This window comes from Euprymna scolopes, chromosome 45 (assembly GCF_053919585.1).
Source record: "Euprymna scolopes isolate OS-2025 chromosome 45, ASM5391958v1, whole genome shotgun sequence".
NCBI classification, from domain to species: domain Eukaryota; kingdom Metazoa; phylum Mollusca; class Cephalopoda; order Sepiida; family Sepiolidae; genus Euprymna; species Euprymna scolopes.
The window spans coordinates 32863492-32889937 of NC_136526.1; the positions used below are offsets into that span (position 1 = coordinate 32863492).

At 32.2% G+C, this 26446-nt stretch overlaps 1 protein-coding gene across 1 annotated transcript; it reads right to left on the reverse strand.

Moving 5' to 3' along the window:
- Nucleotides 1-1151: 1151 nt before the first annotated feature.
- Nucleotides 1152-25774, reverse strand: LOC145269384 (uncharacterized). The gene is made up of 4 exons (XM_080125069.1): nt 25491-25774; nt 14481-14568; nt 10298-10412; nt 1152-5833 (listed from the first exon to the last, which is right to left on the reverse strand). The coding sequence occupies exon 4, from the start codon at nt 4031-4033 to the stop codon at nt 2906-2908; it is 1128 nt and encodes a 375-aa protein (XP_079981195.1). The 5' UTR covers nt 4034-5833; nt 10298-10412; nt 14481-14568; nt 25491-25774; the 3' UTR covers nt 1152-2905.
- Between the last annotated feature and the right edge of the window lie 672 nt (nt 25775-26446).

Below are 26446 nucleotides of genomic sequence, written 5' to 3' on the forward strand. Positions count from 1 at the left end.
TTGGGTGATATTTTATTTTTCTGTTAAAGTATAAAGGTATAAAAGAAAAACGATTTTATAAAATTATCATTTTCTTGCATTAAATAAAAAGAAAGAAGTTTATCATCAAAACAAAGGTATAGGAAGTTGTTCATCAAGGTACACAAAGTGAACTAAAATACTATTGTTAAACAAGGTGTGGCAGTAATTTGGGATAAAAGGACCAGACAGTAGAGATCAATATATTTAAAGTTTGCTTGCAGTTTTAGGAGTGCCAATGAATTTTGCAACAGTTTACAACAGCTAGGGATAAGTCCGAAAGATTAGCCATAAATTTTGTAAAATGTTCATATTACAGTATTTTTCTGTTATAAAACAATAGATATTTTGTGAAAAATGTCCATATTTTCATTTCATTCAAATTATTCAGCTTTGTAATCATTTAATTTCTACAAAATGTGTTAAAATATAAGCACAAATTGTTTTAAATGTTTACAATCACATTATTTTCCAATCGATTGTCTTAGAAACCATTTTATTTTATTAAATAGAATAAACCGACTATTTCTTTCCAACAAAAAAATAATTAAACTGGAATAAGACTACAAGTTTTTTCATGAAAACGCAATACTATGGATATTCGTTCATGCTAATAATATATTTGCATATGTGTAAGGCAGTCACATACTGCAAAAAATAATATATGGTTGCTTTGTAGCAATGATTTTTATCTGATAAAACACGTAAATGCTAAGTGTCACTGGCAGGTCCAACGCAATTAAAGTAACATTATCAGAATCAAATGAAGACATGTAGTTGGCACGGAACACCTTTGGATGAAACAAGACATTTAAGTCGGACAATCCCTCACAGAAATCAAACTATAAAGCGAAAAGAAGGAATAGCTGATAAAAACATATGATCATCATTATATTCTATGAATTTGAAAATTATATTTTTGTGATTGGTTACCCCGATAATTCTTGCCAGAATTATATCTATGAAGACATCAGATATTTACAGGAGAGACAACTTGAGGCTTGTGTGCACTATAAGTAAAATGAATATGCTTTTGTTTTGTCTGCAAAATATGTGGTCGACTTTGTTGCAATGTAAAGACTAAGTAGCATCAAAATATTAGATTCGTTTGATAGAAAGAACCACAAAATGTATGTCTGTACAAGGGAAAAGCTTTATAAATGAACAAATGCTGTTTACAATAACTATGAGCATGCAGCATTAATATTTTATAATAGTGTTTCTTTTGGTTGTCATTCAATTGGAGAGGCACCCATTCATCAGGATTTTTTGTATTTTGAAATCTCTCTTGTGGATGGAAATTGTTATATACTTTAAGTCAGATTCAGAAGCAAGTTATCGAACAGTTGTGCATGGATTGACCTCGATTAAAGCTCTTCATTGATAATTGCCAATACCCAGAAAGCTGACCACTACACTCGTCATCATTAATACTCTCGTCACCGTCACAAAATATTTTAAACCAACATTGTGGTGTGATTTTAGTAGTTGTTTCTGGGTCGAACGCTTCGTTGATATCGTGATGTTTTAGCTGCTTCTCGATCTAACTCTAATTAAAATAAGAAAATTGTGCCAATTTGCTTTTTGCCATCTTGTATTCAACGTTCTAAAAACACATACTTGTTTTAAAACAATTGCTAATTAAAATCTTTAATAGAGTGATAAATAAAGGATATCATCACAGAAAACTTAGTTGAAATACACCATTTGGAATCAAAATTTTAAATAGCAAAAAAATTACTAAAGCCGACAAAGATATTTAACAAGAATATGCTTTCATTTTGCATATGTTGTGACGTAAGTTTTCATGTTTCAACATATGTTGTTTCTGTCTAAAACATTAGTTACATATTTCACAAAAATATGGTTTCTCTCCAGTATGTGTTCGCAAGATGAGAACAATAGTCTGATGAACATTAATACGAATAACCAATCTTCATCTCAAAAATTCAGAAACGTGTTTGCATATGTTGCAACATAGTACGTTTATGTGTAAAATAACCACATATTTCACAAAAATATGGTTTCTCACTATGTTTTATTTTACTTCAATCAAAGTTCTCAGAAATCAAGAGGCCAACAACCTGGGACTAAGACTTGAAGTCTATATGAGATACATAGATATTCGAATGTTCCATTTTAGTTCTTTATCTCTCAAACATTGAGTTAATAAAGAAGTTGAGAACATAATTTTCCTCTCCCCAATTAACCATTTTATATGTTGTAGTATATCTTTCATTTTGGTCTCTTGATTCCAGGACAAGAATTTCGCTAGTGTGGTGGAGTATCCAGCTTTGTGCTATTACTTGAAGTAACACTACTTAGAGAAGGTGCACCATTCCTCATAAAAGCAAATGTGGGGTAGCCGTAGTGAGGAGATCTTATTTGGGCAGCGAATACTATGTGATTTTGAATATTTGGTCAGGGTTTACTTGGATGGAAAAAGTATCCTCATGCCAGGTTGTTTTGACAAACCACTGTACAGAGAGACCTGAGACACTCGAGGACAGTGTCTAGTAGGCATTCAAGTTTCTTTCCCTAGCATGTGTGCAGATATGAATGACTAAGTTGTGCTTCCTTGAAAAAGAAGAGCTACATTCTTCACACGAACATGGTTTATTTCCAGTAAGTTTTTGCGTGTTAAAATGTTTTATTTTCTTGAAAAAGACAAGCAACATACTTGACAAGAAGGTTTTTCTAAAATATATGTTCACACATGTTGTAACATAGTCTCCTTACGTGTAAAAGAATAGTTACATACTTTACAAGAATATGGTTTCTTGCCAGTATATGTTCGCATATATTCTATGTTTATATAAAAAAGAAGAGCCTTAAACTGCACAAGAATGACTAAGCTGCATTTTGTTATAAAAGAAAATTAACAAGACTATGGGTTTTCTCCAGTATGTGTGCGAACATGAATGTTTAATTTTTTTTTATTTGTAAAAGTAGAGCCACATAATTCACATGAATATGCTTTCTCCCCAGTATGTGTTCGCATATGTTGCAACATAGTATGTTTATGTGTAAAAGAAGAGCCACATACTTCACAAGAATATGGTTTCTCTCCAGTATGTATTCGCATATGTTGCAACATAGTATATCGATGTGTAAAAGAAGAGCTACATACTTCACAAGAATAGGGTTTCTCTCCTGTATGTTTTCGCATATGTCGCAACATAGTTTGTTTATGCATAAAACAATAGCCACATACTTCACAAGAATATGGTTTCTCTCCAGTATGCGTTCGCATATGAACGACCAAGTTGTACTTCCCTGTAAAAGAAGAGCAACATACTTCACAAGAATATGGTTTCTCTCCAGTATGCGTTCGCATGTGTTGCAATACATGTTGTTTCTGTGTAAAAGAAGAGCCACATACTTCACAAGAATATGGTTTCTCTCCCCTATGTATAAGCATATGCTGCAACATGTGTTGTTTCTGTGTAAAAGAAGAGCCACATACTTCACAAGAATATGGTTTCTCTTTAGTATGTGTTCGCATATGTTGCAACATATTATGTTTATGTGTAAAAGAAGTGCCACATTGTTCACAAGAATATGGTTTCTCTCCAGTATGTGTTCGCATATGTTCCAATAAGTGTTGTTTCTGTGTAAAAGAAGAGCCACATACTCCACAAGAATATGGTTTCTCCCCTGTATGTATTAGCATATGTTGCAGTATGTGTTGTTTCTGTGTAAAAGAAGAGCCACATACTTCACAAGAATATGGTTTCTCTCCAGTATGTGTTCGCATATGTGTCAACATAGTCTGCTTAACTGTAAAAGAAGAGCCACATACTTCACAAGAATATGGTTTCTCTCCAGTATGTATTCGCATATGAATGACCAAGCTGTATTTCCTTGTAAAAGAAAAGCCACATACTTCACAAGAATATGGTTTCTCCTCAGTATGTGTTTGCATATGTATGGCTAAATATTTTTTACTTGTAAAGGACGAACCACATATCTCACAAAAATGAGGTTTTTTGCCAGTAATTGATTTAGTGTTCATTTTAAAAGTTGAAATATTTACGTTTTTTAAGCTGCATTAGTTCCTTTATATTTTCTTACTTTTTAATTTTTAGGTGAACAGAATAAATAAGATTTCTGTAAGTTTTATCGATTTGAAATTTTATTGATCATTTATAATTTATATTTTTGTCCTGTTTAAATGGATATATGTTTTTTAATCTAATTGATAATATATGGGAATGTATATATATATATATATATGTGTGTGTGTATAAGAATTGTACACACAGATGATTAGATCTATGAACTTCAAATCTACAAATCGAGCAAAACAGAAAATATATGATGAATCAGTGACTATTTATCGATCTACAATTTAAGTAAATAACACAATGTATATCGATATCTAAAACTTAATCTAGATATATATAATTATTTGTGTATTATCATTGATAATTTTTTGAAGTTAACATTTTTATTGTCCACAATAAGTCACAATAAGTTTTCCCTATTAGAAGTGCTTTTTATAATAACTTGAATGTCTAAAATATTGCATTTATTAAAAGCTCATGCGTGTACTAGTCATATGCTTACAAAAGCACATTAATCGTAGGAGGAATATATAGTTATACATAAAATGTATATTTTTATATAATCATGAAAACATTTCACATGAATACCATTTATATGTTAGACTTCAAATCAATACAGATTTATGAATATATACTTTATAAATTTAGTAAATGTTTGTACATTTGGGGTTTTCAATGAAAGCATGTTTTTAAATATAAGTGATAACACACACACACACACACACACACATATATATACATTTATATATATACTCGGGTTTTTTTTATATTCAAAAGTAATGGACTTTTATTGAGCATTTATATATATATATATATATATATATCACTTTTGAAGAACACTGAACGTAGTGTTATTATTAATTGCTGAAGATCTAGGTGTTTTTTTTTCTATAGTTTAAACATAAACCATTAAAAAGAAACTTTCGAAAAGACCAAAATACACTTCTAAAGTATATTTCTCCTAAGCATAAATTAGATAAAAGGTATAAATAAGGAGTGGGACAGAACAAAAACCCTATCAAGACGTCTTTCAGCCAACCCTTTTCAAGATTAATGTTGGCAGCGGAAGAAAAAATATTGTTTAAAAACGTGGTTAAAAGACATTAAATAGCAAGGGTAAAAAAAAAATGTACAGGGAATAGGAGAAAAAAGAGACACAATCTCAGCGGTTAACCATAAGTTCTAAATTATGGGTACACTCTCTTTGCTTACACAGAGATGGTTGGCGCAAATTAATGTATACAGCCTTGAGAATTTTTAAGTTAATTCTCAAGCACGCTCTGTGTAAAACCAAGAAAATTTCATCCAGGTATCCGTCAGTGCAAATTTGGCACTGTAATAAATGTTCACCAATGGCCGACCTATGAGCTGGTAAACGATACACAAAATGTATGCTCTAGATTCTGACAATTCGATTATATAAATACTTGTGTATTGCGATGATTAGTTCTTACAAATCGACCATTTTTGCAGATCATTATTAAAGTTTTGTATAAGTTTTTATTATTCTAATATTCACTGCATTTATGAAAGTGCCAATGAGTCCATTACTCATATGCAGTTGCAATAATTATTAAAAAGCCTAAGAATAGTATAAATACAAACTTGGTTATCAGGATTTTGTCCATATATTTTAATAAAATTCTATTTTATAAAAGAAAAATTCGTATAGTTCAGAAGGATATGATTTCTCTTGTTTTCTGTCTTTTAATTTTGTTCAATTTTCATTGTATTGATAGCTGGATATTCTGCAAAATGAAAAAAAGACAACTTTCATGAAATAATATAATTTCAGACATATTCTTTGCAAAATACTAAGATGTTTAAGTGTATACACTGTAATTTTTTAATGGATAAATTAGAGATAGATGTTTGCATTGTGAGCTATAGGCACAAGTAAATAATCATGAACAATTTTTTAAGAAGTCCCCAAATTCATTTTTTCTTAAATCTTTGGATTTGGCATTAAATAACCTGAAAAGGGTTGATATTCGATAAAAAAAGGATATTTAGTTCAATAAATATCTGATTATATTATTTTAATATAATCAGATATTTATATATTTGATATTCGATAAAAAAAGGTATTTAGTTCAATAAATATCTGATTATATTATTTTAATATAAGCAGATATTTATTGAACTAAATATCCTTTTTTATGGAATATCAACGTTTTTCAGGTTATTTAATGCCGAATCCAAAGATTTAAGAAATGTTTTTTTAATAGAATATATTGTTTTCAAGCGGGTTTCTATTTAACCCATAGTTGGGACCCTAACAGGTACTATCACTCTGGGTCACAGTGGACCTTGGAGCGATGGCAATTAAAGGGTGGCTCCACACTCCCCAAAGCCCGCAAGCTAGGGCCTCACCACTGGATATAGTTTGAAGTCATATCCAGGACCAGAACTAAAGATCCACAAAAGCTTCTTTGTGATTTTCAAAATTTAACAATTCATTTTTTTTTTTAATTTACAAAATTTTATAGTTGGAAGCAATGATTCCTTATTATCTTTATTTTTCAACACTTTTTGACTAATGTTTCTTGATGCATGAAATAAATCCCACAATTTTCCAATTCTTTTAGTTCAACAATGCAAACAATGTTTCAATATGATGATGTTTTAAGATATGATGTTTGAAAATTCTAAGAAATGTATAAATTACTATTTCTCTTATATGCCATAAAAGATAACCAAATAAAAATCTTTTTCACAGAAAAAAATGGAAATATCTAAAATGCATGTAATAAATCTGACAATTCTTTTCTCATGAATTGTTTAACCTTTTCATATCATAATATATTTCATTAGTTAATATATTTACCTGTATTAAATAAGTGTGTTTCTTTGAAAATGATTTTTACTTAAATCAAATCTAAATAAAACTGAATTTGAAGAAACAATGAAGACGTCTATAATTTATGTTAAAGTTTTATCTCTGTAAACAATAACATTAAGTGGAAGGTTAAAAATGTAATAAACCATCATTATTGATGAAAAATATTTTTGCTTATTTTAATAACATATTAAAGAAACATAAGCTATTATATTTGTATTTTTATGACTTGATTACTTAATTAAAATTAGTTTTATTTATACAAACATACAAGTTGATTATCATTTAATATTATATATTGCTTTAGTTTAAAAAAATAATTTTTTTATATAAATAAGTTTTTGTGTAATTGCCATTGAAAATAAATCATTTACAATACTGAAGATACTGTTTTAACATATAGATTTATGCTGCAAGTTTATTACGTGCTCACAGCAACTAATTGTAACCCAACAAAACCTATTGGCATAGAGTTATGCTTTTATCATGTATAATGACTATGGTATCTGTAATAAATATAGGATATTTTGCTTCTATAAAAACGATTGTAATTTAAATCTTATACAATAGTTTAGTAATGTGAACAAATATCAATCCATTATTGAATGGATTAAGGCATTTGTGTTAGTTATACTTGATGAACAAAAGTAACTGTTTGCTCTCCATACATGTTCCTTGTCTGCAAGTAGTAAAGTGTGAAATAATGGAGTTTTGCATTTAAACAAAAGTCGTATTTACTACATTCATTAGTGACATTTACTAGAATGAAAAGGGGAGGTATTGCAGCCATATTTCTCCACCAAATAGAACATGTTGGAGTTGGAAAAATCAAACTAGTTAGATGATTATTCTTGGTGACGTAGAACTGTCAAGAGCACTATTGTTATTCTTAGTTCTCCTATGCAAGAGAATGTGCTGGACTTAAAGCAAACTGTTCAGATGATTACACTGATTATTGTGTAAGGCCTGCTTAGTTATGATCCCTTGATGAAAATTTGTCATGTATAATTGCTAGGCAATCTGTTATAAATATATGATGCTTCACTTCTGTAAAAACAATTGTAATTTAAAATTTCTACAATAGTTTAGTAATGTGAACTAATAGCAATCCGTTATTGAATGGATTAAGGAAGCTAAGCATGTGTGTTATGCTTGAGGAAGAAAATTAGTGAATAAACAGTTTCAGGATCCAAGACACCAAGCAAGCTGAACAATCATCTATATTAACAGAGACCTGTCTAATTGAATTGATACATTATTGTTGCATGACTTTTTCCCAGAAACTAAGCTCTGAACTACTCACATAAAACAAAAGTTGGCTAGGTTATTGACTTACATGACTTCCCATTGATGCATAAAATTTTGATACTGATTTTAGCACAAAAAAATGACTAAAAACAGCCGATGTTGATCAAATATCGTGGTCCTTGATCTTTGCTCTGCCTACTTTAAAAAGCCTGTCAAAGATCAATTTGGACCTATCAAGTAATACTATAGTTTAGGTATTATTTATCTAGGGTGGAATTTGTTGTGAACCTGATTCTGCAAATTATGAAAACTATTATGGACATATCTTATGAGATAAATCAAGAAAGCATACCGTAATATGTCTGCAACATATTAACATATTTCACATATGAAACTAATATTTCTGAACACTTGTTACATTTTCAATTACCTGCTACAATAAGAGGTTTTCAAATTGGATTGTTCTCTATTTTTAGATAGGACATCCCAAAGATTATTCCGAGAAGGAAGGTGTATTTTCCCTCGAAACACTCTATATTTTTAGTGGTATACTACACAAATACAATTACAAATTTGAAGAATTCTAACAACAAAACTTTAAAAACATTACTGACAGCTTGTGTGTCTGACTGCATTTTTGGAATGCATACAAAATGTTGGGGAAGAAATTGTTGAAATATTCACAGATGAATTAATAATTGTCGTTAACAAATGAGTTGTATATTGTTCCTATTTACAATGCCTCCCCAAAGGACAGAGTTAGACACCAGGGTCGTTTTTTTAACGTGGAGAAAAGGAACAAAAATTAAAATTGTCTCAGTCGTGAAGGATTTCTCCTCCTCTGACAGAGAACAAGAAATGGAAGTGCAGCATCTGAAGAACAGATACTACACTTTGATCTTGTCCCAAAGGCCAAGTTGTATATTGTTGCATGTACTAGATAATATATATCAATTAATTACATTGTTGATAAAACAAAAATTTCTTTCCAAAAATAAATTGTAGAATAATAAAATATTTAGTAATTAAAAAATGCAAAGTTTAAAGTACACTGATATTTTTTAAAGCAATATCATGATGGAGAAGAAATATAAAGTAATGGTAGTTATTTCAATTTTCATTTCATCAAAAACAATAGAGATTTCATGATTATGGAAGAAATATTGAAGATTGAATGATTTTATAGAACAGACACTGCAGACTTACATATTTTATGGCCTGTCGATGCAGCATTATAGAACACTGACTGTCGTCCTGCTGAGGTTAAAACTATCTCAGTAGGGCTACTTATTGACGATTGTGGCTTCTCTGATTTTCTTTCTAAAGAATTAGCCTGGGTTTTCAGCATTGTCCGGAGGTGTGTGTTGAGCAAAAAAATAATAGGTAGGCAGGCTAGAACCCGTACTCCAAAGGAGAAAAAGAATGTGAAAAAAAAACACATGACCTCATTGCCATTGCAAAACCGGAAGTTGCAAAGGTTTAAACTAAGGCTAGTCAATCGAAAAGAGGGGATTATTTTTGCAAATATCGGCAAAAAAGTTACCCCTTCTTGTAGGAAAGTGCCCAGTTGAGGGTGAAAGAATTAATATTCTTGGCCATTTTTTTGATATTTGTCATCTGAAGGATCAAGCTTCAAAGCAATACTGATCTTGTGAAAATCCATCACCTGTGTCAAAAGTTTAGGCAGATATAAAAACATGCAGACAGACAGGTGAGATTTATATTATAGATGAACGATGAAGATTTAATAAAATTCAGTAAAGTTCAATGGGAAGATTTCCAAGCTCAACAAGATACACCTAAAAAAGATTGAATGTAAGATCTTCCAAACATTTTGAAAATACTCAAAATGAAAACAGTATTTCTAAAAATAAAAATAAATAGATAGTATCAATCTCTATATAAAAATTAAGAAATATAACAATTATTTGTTTTACTTAATTTTATTAAAAAATGTCATGGTTTCATCTTTTTATTTTCAAATATATTATGAACAGTATTAATTTCTGAGGAGAACATTCATAAAGTTCCTGGTGTTCAAATTAATTTACCTTATGAAAATTTGAATTTCAAAAAAATAAAATTCACACAATTACACTAATCATTAAAACATTGATATAATTACCTGTTATTTAAAATTATATTGGAACATTAAGCAGTATGTTTTCTTTAAATATGATGAAGCTATGACTGAGGATTTCAAGAAGAGATATAACCTGTTCAGATTTGCTGGAGGATGTCTGCAAAAATAATAAATCAAATAATTGACGTATTATAATTTCTCATTGTTATTAGTGTTTTCAAAATTTTTAAAAATTTTTGTTGAATTTTTACACTAAAACATAAATCTTATATTAGTGATGTTACAACTGATCAGAAGATTCAAAAAGGTCATGGTGTCCAAATTAATTGCCCTTACAAAAATCTACAAATGAAAAATTACACAATTAAAATAATCATTAAAAAAAATAAACACTAAACATTTTACAAATAAAATAATTAACTGATATTCAAAAACTATTTGAAAATTAAGCAGTCTGTTTTCTTGAAAGTTACAAAAATATGCTTGAACATTTGGGCTATAGATAGGTACATGCAGTTCAGATTTACTAGTAAATAAATCTAAAAGTGATAAATCAAATAATTTTAATACAAGTGTGAGGAATTATGTTAAAAATGTATTCATAAACGTCTAGTATAAAGATGTTATCCAAATTAATTACTACAGTATTACTAAAGATATTGCATATAATCAAATCATTCTTAGACAAAACAATGATCCAGTGTTGTTGCTGACCATATATAAAAACATTAATGCAGGTGATCCCCAAGTGTTGATCTTTGGATATTTATTTTTCCAGATTTTTAAAAACGAACTCCCTGATGGAATTGAGTCTTAGATGAATATTTACTAGTTATTCCATGTTCTATTCTCGACATGTGGAGAAAATAAATGCACACAAATCCAACATAATAACCGAATCTTTAGAGGATAACCTCTTGTTTGTAGTAGAAAGTTTTTAGATGGATGAAATTTAATTCTATTAGGAGAAAGCAATTTACTTTTAAAGTTATGAGAAAGTTTTTTAGAAGCTATAACAATTGCTAGTAGAATTATGGACCTGAATGTCCATAATTCATACTACTTATAATCTCATTTAACATAAAATAGAACTAATTAAACATGAAATAGAATCAATAAAACATAAAATAAAATCAATTTAACATGAACAAGTTTAAACTTTTAAGAAATATAATTAGTATTATGTAATCTTAATAAAATTTGACAGCATTTATTTTCACTGCTGTCATAAATTTTTTAACCTTTTACTCTGGTGTAGTGTCTTTATTACCGATCACTCGGCTTGTTGTTTTTTTAAATTAATGCAAACAGCCCCATCCTATGTATGAATGCTCATTAAAGATCACTTTCATATCACAATCCCATGCCTAGAGGTGAACTCCATACATGGTTACACGTAACAAGCCTCTATTCACAGCCAGATTTACACTAGCCTATAGCTAAATATTACTACTCCTTCTTATTCTTGTTCATTTTAAAGCACACAAAAAATAAAATCCAAGATGTGATTCTCAAATAACATATCGCTAAAACCTAAAGACTTCAACCTTCAAAATTTGCCTTCCAAATCATATTTAACAATGATGCGAAATTCTTTTTTTTACTTTGGTGAACACTTTATGAGAAATAAAATTAGTATTAAGTAATGTAAATAAAATTTTACAGCATTTATTTCCACTGATGTCATAATTTACACTAACTTGTAACCTTTTACTTTGATGTATTGTATTTATTACCAATCACTCAGCTCGTTGTCCTTCTAAATTAATGCAAACATATGTATGCATGATCATTAAAGATCACTTTCATATCACAATCTCATGGCTAGACCGGCATTCCATTCATGACCTTCCATTCAGAGCAAGACATAATTGGCCCTTCATATGCGGCCAAAACTAAACTAGCCAAGCATGTACAGCCAAATATAACTACTCAATTCCTATTCTTGTTGATTTAACAGCACACAAAAATAAAATACATCTGACTCTCAAATAATAATTAACATACCTCTAAAACGTAATGACTTTAACTTTCAAAGTCTCTCAAATCATATTTAACAATGATGTGAAATTCTCTCTTTCTCTTGCTTAACACTCGACATGGTCACAACTAGTTGCACTAAATTTACTTTCCACCAAGATAGTTTGTAATCTAAATAGACATTTACAGCACTCATTTTCACTGCTTAACACATCTGCACCTCACAAGTACAGACAAGTTAGGCACAAGGTTCATTAATGTAGAAGCCCCCAGCTTCCCCAAAATCGTGCCACACAATGGCTAAAATTAACGCTTTTGTGCTTATTAAAATAATTTGATACCCTGGTTATTTTATAAAACTTTCTGAAAAGTTGTAGCTAATTTCTATATAATTTTGTTTGTCTGTACTTTGCGATAACTCTTGGGCTCTTTTAGGGCTAATAAAAACACTTTATTTTTGGGACTATTTTACTATATTTGTCCAAAATTTTCTGTGTATGTCTATTTAGCAGTTTTTCACTGATGCCAAAATTTGTACTAACCCTTAACTTTGATGTTAACATTTGACTTGCTCCCCTAACCAATTTGTCCTTCTTAATGCAGCCACTCCACTCATATGCAAGTTAATGCATTTATATTTTTAAAGAAGATATTTTAAACACATCAACTAAGTAAAAGTTAACTCACTAAATGTTGAATATATTTTCAAATCCAAAAAGTTTCTGCATCATTTCATTTCAGTTTGATTTTGGATTCGGCCCTTTGGATGACAAATATCGGAAAATTGGCAAAAACATTAATTCCTTCACCCTCAACTGGGCACTTTTCTACAGGGAGGGTTCGTTTTTTTGCTGACTTTTTTTTTTTTGCAAGTCATTCAAACCTTGCGTAAATGACATTGCATAAAAGACATTATTTTGACCGCCCGTGATGTCACAACCATGGTAGGCTCATCAATAAGGGCATTTGTTTTATTTTCGCTTCTTGTTTGAGCCTGCTTACTACTCTTATTATTTTATTTTTTTTGCGCTTGCAGTTTTCCTTTTTGCTCAACACACACCTCAACTTTCTTTTTTGCCTTCACGTCACGGGTTCGAGCCTACCTACCTGCCTACTACAACTTTTTTTTTTCACACACTTCTAAACACCCGGGCACCCAGGCTAGTCTGTAAATAAATCGTTAAATACACGACTAAACATAATAGAGTAAGGATAAAGAAACAGATTAAAATAAGTAGTTCCAATAAAAAAATTTCACAATGTGTCATTTTCTTAGACTTAGAAACATGAAAACATATGTAGTTGTTTAGTTTTGTATTTTACTTTCAAGAGAAAAGTAATAAATAAAATAAGTTTTGTTTAATAAAATAAAAAGACATGAGATTCTGATTTCTCATTGTTAAAAATGTATTTTTAAAGCTTTTTCTTATTGTATTTTTAACACCAAAAACAAATATTACATTAGGGATGTTACAAATGATCAGAGTATTCATATATTTACCAGTGTTCAAATTAATTGGTTTTACAAAAATCTACAAATCAAACATTAAACACATACAATTAAAATGATCATTATATACATAAAGGACACTAATGATTTTAACAAATACAAGCAATCAAGACCTATTTGAACATTAATCAGTCTGTTTCTTTAAAAGTTAAGAAAATATGCTTGAGCATTTGGGCTATAGGTATATACAGTTCAGATTTTCTATTAAGCTTGTAAAAATAATAAATCAAGCAATTTTAATTTAATACATTAAGATGTGAGGAATTATGGTTATTCTTAAAATGTATTCAAAACATTATAATTTTGTAATATATTTTTACAAGAATTTAACTATAAATTTGAATATAAAATAATATAATTAAACATACAATAATCTGAAGTTGAAATTAACTTACTTCTTGTAAATTCAAGATAAAACTACTGAATGCCATCAAATTTAAATTAAAAACATGAGCAGATTATGAAAGGTATTAGGTGGAGATTATAGTTTCATTTTTACATATTTTTGTAATTAATTCCGAGACGGAAGAAGTTGATATTTAATAAAGAAATAAATGCTATAAATTACCTTAAAAAACTACATTTAAATGAATAGGATAATCGGAGTTACTGCCCCTTATCAACTTAGTTATATACCTTACAAAAAATATACAATTTAATTCAACAATAATCGCAATTTAAATAATCCATAAAGAAATAATGAACACTGAAAATAAAAAAAATAGAAATAAATACCTGTTATTCAAAAAATGTTTGAATATTAAGCAATCTTTTTTCTGTAATAACCACAAAACTATGCTGGTTGGTTTTCAATTTTGATTTTCTGTAAAAATAAATCAAATAATTTTGATATAATGCAATAAAAAGTCGTGGACCATTCTGATTTATCATTATTAAAAATGTATTAAAAAAATTTACATTTTTTTGTATTTTTAAGAAACAAAATCACATTTTATTTTACAAGAATTTAATACAAATATGAAAATAATTAAAAATCATTTAATTTTAAGTTAAGAGTAAATAATTTCCAAACTGAAGATAAAACTAATGAATTTTTTCAAAACAAAACAAGGCCAATAGCCATTAGTTGCTTGCTCTTGTGTAATGAATGAATGCGTGAATATAGGATTGACATGAAATTCTTAAAGATAAACTAAAATGACCGAAAAATGGGTTGAAATGACTTAAATAAATAAAAAACAAATGACTTAGAATGACTTTAATGAACTTTAGGATGAATCGAATGACCTTAAGAATGATTTGAATGCTTAAAAAATAACTGGAATCCTTCAAAAACAACTTGAATGATCTGGAGAATGATTTGAATGGCTTTGAGACTGACTGGTTGTAAAGTGAGTGATCATTTTACATTAAATTAATATAGAAAAGTTATCCCCCACTTTATATCACAAAGTTACAAACATAAGTATAGCATGTAGTAAGAGCAGATACTACACTTTGATTTTGAAAAGCTTAAAAAGCTAAGAACAGCATCTATTAACAACAGACCTTTGATCCTAACCAAAAAGGCCAAGCACACAAGTGTTACGGACAGAGTGACAGACTGACTGATCGACCGACTGATGGAGTGACTTGCACGTGAGTAAAAAGCAAGTAATGGAATAGAATAGTTGGAGATTTTACTTATATTTGTATGTATTTTTGTGATTTATCATAGAAGGAAGAAGTGGATATTTAATAAAGAAAAAATGCTATAAATTAACTATAAACTAGATTGAAATAAAAAAATACAATCAAAGTTACTGCCCCTTTTATTCAGCTTAGCTATATCTCTCTTGCCATCATTATGAGGTTTCTGTTTAAGGTAAATTTAAAATATAAAACTAAAATCATATGCAGAAACATAAGTTATTTTCTTTCCAAGAAATTTACAGGTTTTTAGATGAAATTAAGTAACTGAAAAAGGGAGGTGTGTTTTTATCTGATTTTTGTGTTTTTCCTAAATAAAAAAAAGTAAATTGTGTTCTAGTATGAAAATAAAAATCAGGTTTACTAATGCATGGCGACAAATCTTTTGACTGTCATAAAGGAAAATTGATGATTAAGGGAGAGTTTGTGAGATTAAATCCTTGGAGGTGGTTGTAGTGCCAAAATAATGAAACGAAAGCGAAAGGTAGCAATGGTTTCCAAGGGAAGGAATACTCCTTAGCAGTATCTGTGTACTGGGCAGGGTAATAAAATTACAATGGTAGAAACAGTATTTTTTAAATGAATGAATATTCGTTAGTGGGTTAGGATTAGATGTGTTCTTGGTAAAAGAAAATCATAACAGCAAAATAAATTTTTTTTTTTTGCAGGAAAATAAGTTAACAATACAAAAAACATGGTAACACCGAAATTTCAAGTTTCTCTTACCAAATGACATATGAGGATTTATAAAAATTGCTCACTGAAGTAGGCACGATAAACACCTGTCTAGCTGAAACCACTTTCAATAACTTTCCCCACTCTTTATCTGTGCATAAATCAAAACGTAGATTCCATGAACAAAGCTTCTTTCTTAGAACTGCACACCTGTGGAACTCCCTACTGCTTGCCTGTTTCCCTCCCGACTTCAACATGGATGTCTTCAAGTCCAACAGAAACAAATTCCTGATGAACCGCCCCCCTCCCTAAGTAATGACACTCTATCAAATCTCCAATACTAACGAATACTGCAAAACTATCCCATTGATTACTGTACACACAATAACCCTTATCCCCGAGTGGCTTCTGGGCCTTGATAAGTGTTGACCTCCATGTAAAAAAAAGAAAGGCACCTGAGACTCATCACCTGCAGCATGTCATTTTTGCTGTAAGGGTCAGTGTTCTTTTGTTGATCAAGTCGTGAGAAGTCATAACAGCGGTCCTCCAAACACGTGGCTAGAAATCCAACAATCGTCAAAGGTCACCATCCTACTTCTCAACATGCTGCTCTTATACAGCCTATATTCCCCATTTGATGTGTGTGGTGAGATTTCATGAAACCACAACTTATAAAGCCACACACGCCATCTTAAATTTCTCTTTATCGCCCGACACGCACGCATATGGTAAGACTTCTGTTTCCTTAACTTAAGACAACAGTCAGGATACACAACTTTTTTTTCGACAGATTTGAACACGAGAGAAAAGAACAGCAAAAAAGGTGAAGTAGGTTATTGTGAATATCATGTCCACGACCCGTATATCAAATTCGGATGAGTTTCAGCAAACGAAAGTGAATATGTAAAAAGCTTGAGGTGATTCAAATTTTCTTTAGATTTCCTAAAAACACCAGTAAAACAAGAGTAGATGACCTGTTTTCGGTAGAAGTTTATGAAAATCTAGAGCAAGATAGTTTATTGCTATGATTAATTGTGTAAGTGTCATCTTCAAAGAATTAAAAAGTATGGAAATGAAAAATGAAACAGCAGGTTTGCGCAAAGGAACCAGTGAATGCCAAGATATTCTTTATTTTCTTGGATCTATTTGCAAGATTATGATTTGCTGCTGACAAATTGTGTTTGGCACAAATGAACGAGACATAAAATCAGTCTCTGTGTCAGAAGTGTCTAACGCAAAGCAACAAAACTTTTTGTCTAAAACGTCAAGCAGAGGTTCGCTAGTCACAAGTTGAGCCGAATAGAGTTTGTTCACAATACGAAATACACGTCAACATTCTCTATTAGGCTTCTTCCACTCCTCACAACAACTCGTTTTTTATGTTTCGGGTACACCTAATTTGCATATACAACACAAGATTGCTAGAGATCTACACGTGACCTCTTTTTTGTTTTCTGTCTTTCAGACTACTGCAAAGAGATTCTCGCCCGTTTCTGAGGTAGGTCCTCTCTATGTCTATCACACTCCCTCATGATCTCATGATCACAGAAATGGCAATGGGGTGGTGATCGCCATCGACGGGTACTTCTCTGAAGGGGAACAATGCATGCCTCTTCTTCGCTTAAGCTCGTCTGCGGACTGGGGGTTGAAGAATACCGCTTCTGCTGGGAGGCTACTGATATCAGAGTCACCTTCTGAGGGAGCTGCTGTGAACCAGAGCGATGTCCCACTGGTCCCAAACTCAGAAGTCTGGTTCGCTCCCGTTGTTCATGGGTACCGTTATCGTGTTGTTGGCCGGGAGTCCTTAATGTGATGCGGCACACCGTCGACACACACTGCCTGCTTGCTGATCACTTCAGTGATGTGTCCAAGTCCATACTGCGTTGTACATTTGCTGCGTGGGTTCTTGATCCAGACAACATCTCCTTTCTCCAGCCTCCCTCCAGTTACTTTCTTCTCCGGTACTGGGTTCATTTCTATGCTCTTCACCCTATCGTGATACCTGTACAATGTGTTGGCCAGTGCTGTAGAGGGTGATACAGCATCCTTTGGGGTCACGTTGTATAAATAAACTGCTTCAGACATCGTACAGCCCGTTCTGGTAGCGATAGTTTTGACAATCCTGTGGTTCCGCTCAATAATCCCATTCCCACTCGGTACGTAGGCACATCAGAACAACAGATGTACTCCCCAGCCATCAGCAAAGTTTCTGAATTGTTCTCTGTTGAAAGCGGTGCTGTTGTCAGTACGTATCTCCATCGGGGGGGGGCACATTTAAGCAAGATGCTGTTTAGCTGATGGATGACTGCTGCCGTATCTTGCCGGTGGTGTGGCCACCATATTGCAAACCTAGATGGGCTGCAGTTAATGAGCGTTAGGTAATCCTCGCCATTATGAGGAGTAACATCTATTGCCAGCTGGCTCCAGTGGCTCTTTACGTCTAGTTTTCTTTTTTCCCAGCGAACGGATGCTGGGTCGATGGATTAGCAAGCCACGCAGCTCTCAACCTCTCTTTTAACGTTTGCTTTTTGTACTTCAGGGTCATCCAACTTAGCAAAATACAAGGTTTGCTTGATCCTTGGATGTCCACTTTGGTGGTGGACTTGCTTGATTCGATCAAACTGAGCAGAACACGTGGCTGCAGTGCAGGCCGGTTGTATGGGTTCGATGGTTCTTCTACCAGAGTCACTCCATCTGCGGGAACTCTTGTTAAACAATCGGCCTTGTTCAACCTGGATCTAACCAGGGAGATTTCCATTGATAGCACAAATTCTTCTTTGATCCTCATGATGATATTGAGCTGCTGTTGGATGAGCACCTCGTTCATAGCTTTAGTTCATATTCTGGCCCTCCCGGTAAGACTGTCCAAAATCCACTTGTGGATGCAGGCAGAATCTGTTAACAGCCGCAGTGTAGTCGACTTCCAAAGGATTGCCAAGTAAATTCAACTTGACGGCATCAAGCTCTGCCAGGTTTATATGCTGGGAGTCCCATTCTGGGCATAACCAGCAGGCATCTTCCACCATGGCCCCATCATGGACTATTGATACACCCGTGGCAAAAGAACTTGCATCAACCCACACAGTCAAGTCCCGGCTGTCGACACACCATCTGCTCCATGCAGGGTCCTCCTTGCGCACTCAAGTGAGGACTTCCTTCAGCATTGTGTTGAGAGGGGCATTGTGTACCACATCGTCCCATCCAGTGGTGACCTCAGACGCTTTCCTCTTTATGAACTCCACTGCAACCCGAAGCCTGCTGCCCACAGGGATCGTGTCCAACCAATTTTTCGCACTAAGAAAATGTTTCTTCGCACGACATCGCGGGGCATGTGTGGGACTTCATTTCCCCATTTCCAATGCAGGACATCGTCTTCTCCCTGGACCTGTAAACCGAGCACCAACCTGTAGTCTCTCTGACTTCTTACTGAGAAGTCCAAAGTTGCGGACATGCTCCTCTACACACGTCATGGATACAACCTCTTCATTCACGTACACGTCATCAATATATGCAGATGTTGCCTGCCTTATGTGCTTATCCTGAGCCAGAATGGTGTCAACAATCGTTTGCATAATTGATGGCACCCCATATGGGTTAAGCAGTATCTCTTCCCCTTAAACAGAACTGTCTAATAAGGCCATAGTGACTGGTGTACATGCACTTGGAGGTACCCCTTCCGAAGATCAAGCACGCACACATTAAACCCTGCTTGCCGCCATTCCCGTAATTTATTAACGCACATGTCTCCACAGGCCGTAAAGGAGTCCATATGTTTTTTTAACTCCCTATATTCAAGCACCGGCCTCACTTTTTGTTTCCTTGGCTGGACGACTACCATTAGTCAGATTAAACACTTTGGAGGCCCCAATACCTTCTCAGGATAAGGAACCAGCCATCCATTGTCGATCCAGGTTTGTAGTTCCTTATCATACTCTATGCGAGCTCCGGGGGAATCTTGTACTCTGGCACTTTATTGAACAAATTTTCTGGCAGTTGCTCGTCTGACCACTTCCAAGCCACAGTCCATGACTTTGTGCACTAGTCAAACTCTGCATGAAAATCAGGCTTATCTAGGGTGAGTTCCGCGCAAACACATTCTTTGCGTTGGGAGAACGTCACGTTCCTGGCTCCATCTACTACGACTCAGCCCAGCTGCACAATTGTGTCTATTCTTAAGAGGAAATCGTACCCAAGTAGCACCCTGTCCATAATCGGAGCTTGCACGGCTACTTCAGGCCCGCTACTGATGCTTATGTGGATGACACAAGAGGACAACGAGCTCCCGCCTACAGTCAGCACTGGAGTTCTTGTCATTTTTTTTTCGCACAAGTGTCTGGGCACAACCCGTGTCCACAAGTGTGTGCACTCATACCCGTTAACGCATATGCTCACCGCAGGCAGCACCTTGTTTAATGACGATCTGGGGAGAAGACTGGCGCTGTAACTTCCTCCTCAGCCCGTTTCCTAGACAGGTGCAAGCAGGGTGTCCCCGGTTTTTACATCTGTGACACCACAGTCCGCTAGGCTTCTGGGTCGTTGACCACAACAAAAGGCCATCACAAGCCCAATGGTTTGAACCCCCGCATCTGATGCAGTTAACGCTTCTGGTGTTCTTGCTAGCTGTAGGAAGTGGTGTAGATGCACATGCGGCCTCTCAAGGTTGCACTGCGGCAACGACCTCCTCATCTCTGGTATCCATCAGCACGGCACAAGCTCTCTCAAGCAGCTCTTTCAATGACAGCTTGTCCATTCGGGTTGAGGCTTGCAAAAGTCCCTTTGCATTGCATGGCAATCCATTCATGAAGGCTCCCTTTATCCAACACTCTGGTGGCATTTCATCTACCAGGCGTTAGACCTCTTCAAAATTTACCTTTTTCTTCAAACATATGGAAACTGATATTATTCCCATTCTCCAAGGTCTAAATTAGCTAAATATACCAGTTATTGTGATCTTGGACCTTGGCTATGCCTGCCTCAAGAGCCATGTAATTTTATTGTTGACGTTTTTCAAAATCTTACTACCATATGCAAGAAAATTTTATTAGCTTTCATTTGGTACCACTTTCAATGCTATAGCATCAACCTCTGGAAAGCTACAATGAAAATAAGGACATAATATCCCATATTTTGCAGCGTTTTTGAAAAACGTCAACAATAAAATTACATGGCTCTTGAGGCAAAGAAATTTAACTCACTTTCAAGTTTTAACAAAAGACCATTATTTCCTCATTCTCCAGCCACTCAATACTTCTCATTTTAGCTGTGACGTCACCCATGTGTCTCTAACATGATTATCTCTCTCTGCACATATTCTTTTTATAATATTTTTTCTTCTTTCTCGCGATGATGTCATCTTGCACATGGCTCAGTTGTTTGCATACAACTGCCATATGTGTGTATGCACTCTGTTGCATGTATTCATAGGCCCCTGAAGTGAATAGTGGTAGGCTGGCAATTAAGGCTCCATTTTAAGGTGGCAAGAACTTTTGTATCTACTTCCTGTATATTTATTTAGCATTACAAACGTATGCTGTATTTTTGTGGACATCATCAATATTACATACCTAATGTGCTTCAACAAGTCATATCTTTTTATTTGTTAGTCAATTTTTAAAAGAATTACATTGATGGAAAGAGAATAAAATAAGCATTCCAATGATGTTAATTTATTTTTCTTCTATGCGTTCAATGTTTTTATGCGTTCAATGTTTTTATGCGTTCAATGTTTTTATGCGTTCAATGCTTTTATGCGTTCAATGCTTTTATGCGTTCAATGCTTTTATGCGTTCAATGTTTTTATGCGTTCAATGTTTTTATGCGTTCAATGCTTTTATGCGTTCAATGCTTTTATGCGTTCAATGTTTTTATGCGTTCAATGTTTTTATGCGTTCAATGCTTTTATGCGTTCAATGCTTTTATGCGTTCAATGTTTTTATGCGTTCAATGTTTTTATGCGTTCAATGCTTTTATGCGTTCAATGTTTTTATGCGTTCAATGTTTTTATGCTCCAAGTTAAAAATGAACAAACAGTAAAAAATGATGACAACAAAAAGGGAAACTGTTTTTTCAATGTTTACATTTTATACGTTACTAGCAGGGCTACCCGGCATTGCTCGGGACCGTATACAATGAAAAAACAAAAGCAGATATTGAACATATGTTTTATTCTTAGGGGAGAGGAATCTTTCATCTCAAGTTTTAGCGTTACAAACAAACATTTGTCTTTTATATATATAGATAATGACAGGTTTTTTGGGGGCCCCCTCAAAGATAACTGATCAGTTGACCAACTTCTAGTGGTCTGTTTGACGTGAAATTTCGATATTTGTCATCCGGGTGATGGGGCTTCGATATGATACAAAATTTGTCAAGTTTGGTTCCGTCTTTCAAAAGTTTTAGCGTTACAAACAAACATACATACATACACACAGACGTTTGGGTTTTATATATATAGATGTTTGGATGCACATGCATGGGGTTAAATTTGATTGGATATGGCTCAAATTTTACAGGCGATATAAGCATAGAAATCCATCTCTACTGGACTTTGATTTATATTTTTACAACCACAGGAAGCAAAGTTACGACTAAGCACAGTTGATGAAGAATATTTTAAAATTAATGAGATAAGTTGCCATATATCATCCATTTTCATATAGATAATAGTTTGAGAATTATTTTCATGTATAATATGTAAATATTTGATAATTATCAAGTGTGCAGAAATTTCATTAAAATGTTATCTTTTATAGAAATTCAAATCTGTTTACAGAAAAATGGCTCGTTAAGCGCTAATGCGTTGAGCTGACTGAAGTATTCTTTTAAAAATAGAAAACTGTTTTTCTGCTTCTGTCTTACTAGTCATTTTTTACTCTGAGTCTGTCAATTTAAAAAAATTATTTTCAAGTTTTTCAAATTTGATTTCCAAACAATACTATTTTGTTGTTTTTAACGCTTTTAGTAGACATGTACTAAAAGCGTTAAAAAAAACAACAAATGTACTAAGTACATGTGTTAAACTTCATACTTGTACCTAAGGTAGAATTGTGTTTTTTAGTGGTAAAACCCCCCAAAAGAACAACATATATATAACAAATAAAAGGCACTCGTGCACTTATGCTACCATACTGAAATAATAACGTTATTATTTAGAAGCCCATTAACATTGGGAACGAAATGTTTTTGTTAACTATTCTGTACTTTCGCCTAATAATTGAATAAAAAAGATATTGTGAACTTGAATTTATTTTTTAATTCATTGTCAAGACAATTTTTTTGGCATCTAAAACAAACCCATTTTTTTAAACTGAGGATAATAATAATAATAATAATAATAATAATAATAAATAGGCAGTTTGATAAAGAATTTCATTGTGATGCAATTTGTAAATTTTTACCTTGTTTCCACTTAAACGTTTTTCTTTAAAATTACTACCTTTAAAGATTTTTGGGTATGCTGAAAACGAATATCACATTTAAATTTTCTGCAAATAAGTAGCTTTCTGGATATTAAGCAATGCCATTCCTTATGTTATTGCTGGTGGCCATCTTGGTATGCACGTTTGTGCATAGTTTCTCGGGATTGCGTTTGTGCGCTTGCACATTCCAAAATGGTAACCAGCAATAACAAAAAATGACATTGCTTAATATCCAGAAAACTACTTATTTGCAGAAAATTTAAATGTGATATTTGTTTTCAGCATACCCTAAACCCTATAGAAGTAATCATTTTAAATGTTAAGGTGCAAACAAGGTAAAAAATTATCATTTTATTTCTTTGTTTGCATAGTTGAATTTTCAGTAAAACAACAATAGAAATGACAAAAATAACCATTAACTGGGGAATATATAGTTGTTGCTTATCAAGATTCCTGGTATCCTGGTACTGTGAAAGTTACATTGAGGATTCATGTAGAGTATGATTTATGGTTGCATCTCAGAAAATAGGGGTATATTTTTGGCCAAATAGAGAGAATTTACAAAATTGAAAATTGGACTGATCCCAAAATGCATAAGTTCTGGTCGACTATGGGAATTTCTGAGTAAAAACCCTGAATTTTATCATATGGAAAGCAGAATAATGTAAAACTTTTTATATTTTTAATTAAATTTTAAATGTTAAAATTTCCTCAAAAGTTAACAATTGACATTTTTTGTCTTGCACAAAAAGACGTATATAAATAATTAAAAAAAAGAGGTTTTTGAAAGAATTAATTTGTTTATTTCTTGTCTATCTAAGATTTAGGGTGTTTTTCTAGGAGAAGATGCAAAAATATTATAATATAAATACCTGGATTTCAAATAATTCCACTTATTCATATAGGCAACCAGTTACTTTGCGTCAATTTGAGACAATGTTTACATTTGTAGTTGATAAAAAGCAAACTACCGAAGACCAAACAGGCCAAAAAAAACTTATTTTTCAGTGACAAAAATTTCAATATATTATTAACGCTGAGGCTGGCCAGTTCCAGATGGATGACCATTTGTATGAATTTGGTTTTTAATGTGTATGTGTGTGTGTGTGTGGGGGGGGGTCAGGCTCCCCAAAATGGGAGGGCCAATTTAAAGCAGAATAAAAAAAATTATTTCAGCGCATTTGGTCCACCGTACTCGAAAGGCGGCAAACGTTTTCAAACGGGATCGAAAAAATGATGCTATTTTTAACACAAAGGGCACAATATTTATCGATTTTTTTTGTATCGATTATTCAAAGCATGCCCTGTTTAATAATGGTCATGCATTATTCGGCTCGCTAAAAAAATTGTTAATTTATTTATCAAAGATTTTAAAATGGCTTTTTTTGTATAAATATTAAAATTTTTTTTGTTGTTTAGCTTAACTTAAATGAATTATTTTACTTAACATATTCACCGAATTTCACACTTCAAAACTCAAAAGCGGAATAATTAAACACAATTGAATTTCTGATATTCAGACGTCAAAATAAGGTACACAAACAAGTTTTTTTTAAATCTATAATCTTGTCCCTTACAACAACACAATATGTTTTGTTCAGTTTCAGATGATTATTTTAAGCATATGTGAAACCCCCCTCAAAACAAGGGGGGTGTATGAAAAATAAGTACACTGTTATAAAGTTCATTCTTCTCTTAATAATCGCTTAAAATTTCGTATTGATTGAATAATTACCTGATTTTTGGTAGATTTTTAAAAAGACGATCCTTCAAAAAGTATTTACCTGTTAGGTAATTGCAATGTTTTCAATATAAAATAATTTTCAAAGCACACGCAAAAAAGAAACTTAAAAGACAAAACTAAATAAAAACCGATTAAAGAGATTTCTTTCTCCGTTAACATGCCATCATGGAATGTTGAGTCATTTCTCTATTAAAACAACGGGAATCATAATGTAATAAAAAATGAGCTTCAAAATCAATGAAATTAATAAATACCTACTTTTTGTTTGGCAATTTGTTTTTAACAAAGAAACGATTATAAGATGAGTTAATCTAGACGAGACGAGTTTGACGGGTGGAAGTCAATATTTTAAGATGGCGACCGTAAAAGCTAGTTCGCAGAAAATTATTATTTTATTATTTTCATTATAATTTGATTTCAATATTTTTCTTTTTTTAATTTGTTGTGTTGTGGTTAATTACAAAATATTATTTTATTTCTAACACTTATTTGCACTCACGCATACTAACTTACTCAAACCATTGCCACGTCATAGAAAATAGATGATGCAATTACATATTATTTAAATGTTTATTTACAGACACATTTTCAGAGAAATAAATATTAATTATAAAACATATTGAATATTTTTTACATAATGACATTTTAAAATAAATATGTTCATTTAGTGAATTTTTAACGTATATTTCTTTATTAGTTAAAATACGTTTTTTTTACATATGTATTAAAATATTTTTAAAAGTACGTAAATGATCATATGTATTTTTAAAAAGTTCACGACTGTTTCTTCTTCTTCTTCTTCTTCTTCTTCTTCTTCTTCTTCTTCTTCTTATAATTATTATTATAATTATTATTATTGTTATTATTATTGTTATTATTGTTATTATTATTATTATTATTATTATTATTATTATTTGATTTAATTACGTACAATTTTTCAATAAAATATTGCTTTTGATGCAATAATGTTTTATTAAAAAAATTATACATAATTAAATGAAACAAACAAGAAATTGTGAAACGTAATTAGGTGAAAAAAATTCATTTATATGAAAAAGTCATAAAAATAAATAAAAAGTTATATGAAAATATCAATTTATGAATAGTGCAATTTATTTTATTTAAACGCAATATTGACACAAGAAAAATCGGTACTTGTACAGTTTAGTCAAGACATTAAAAAATGAAAATATCGAAAACAAAGTTATATTGTT

What these genes read in the sequence shown, in the direction of transcription:
- LOC145269384 (XM_080125069.1), bottom strand. Translation starts at nt 4,033, where the DNA reads ATGAACACTAAATCAATTACTGGCAAAAAACCTCATTTTTGTGAGATA.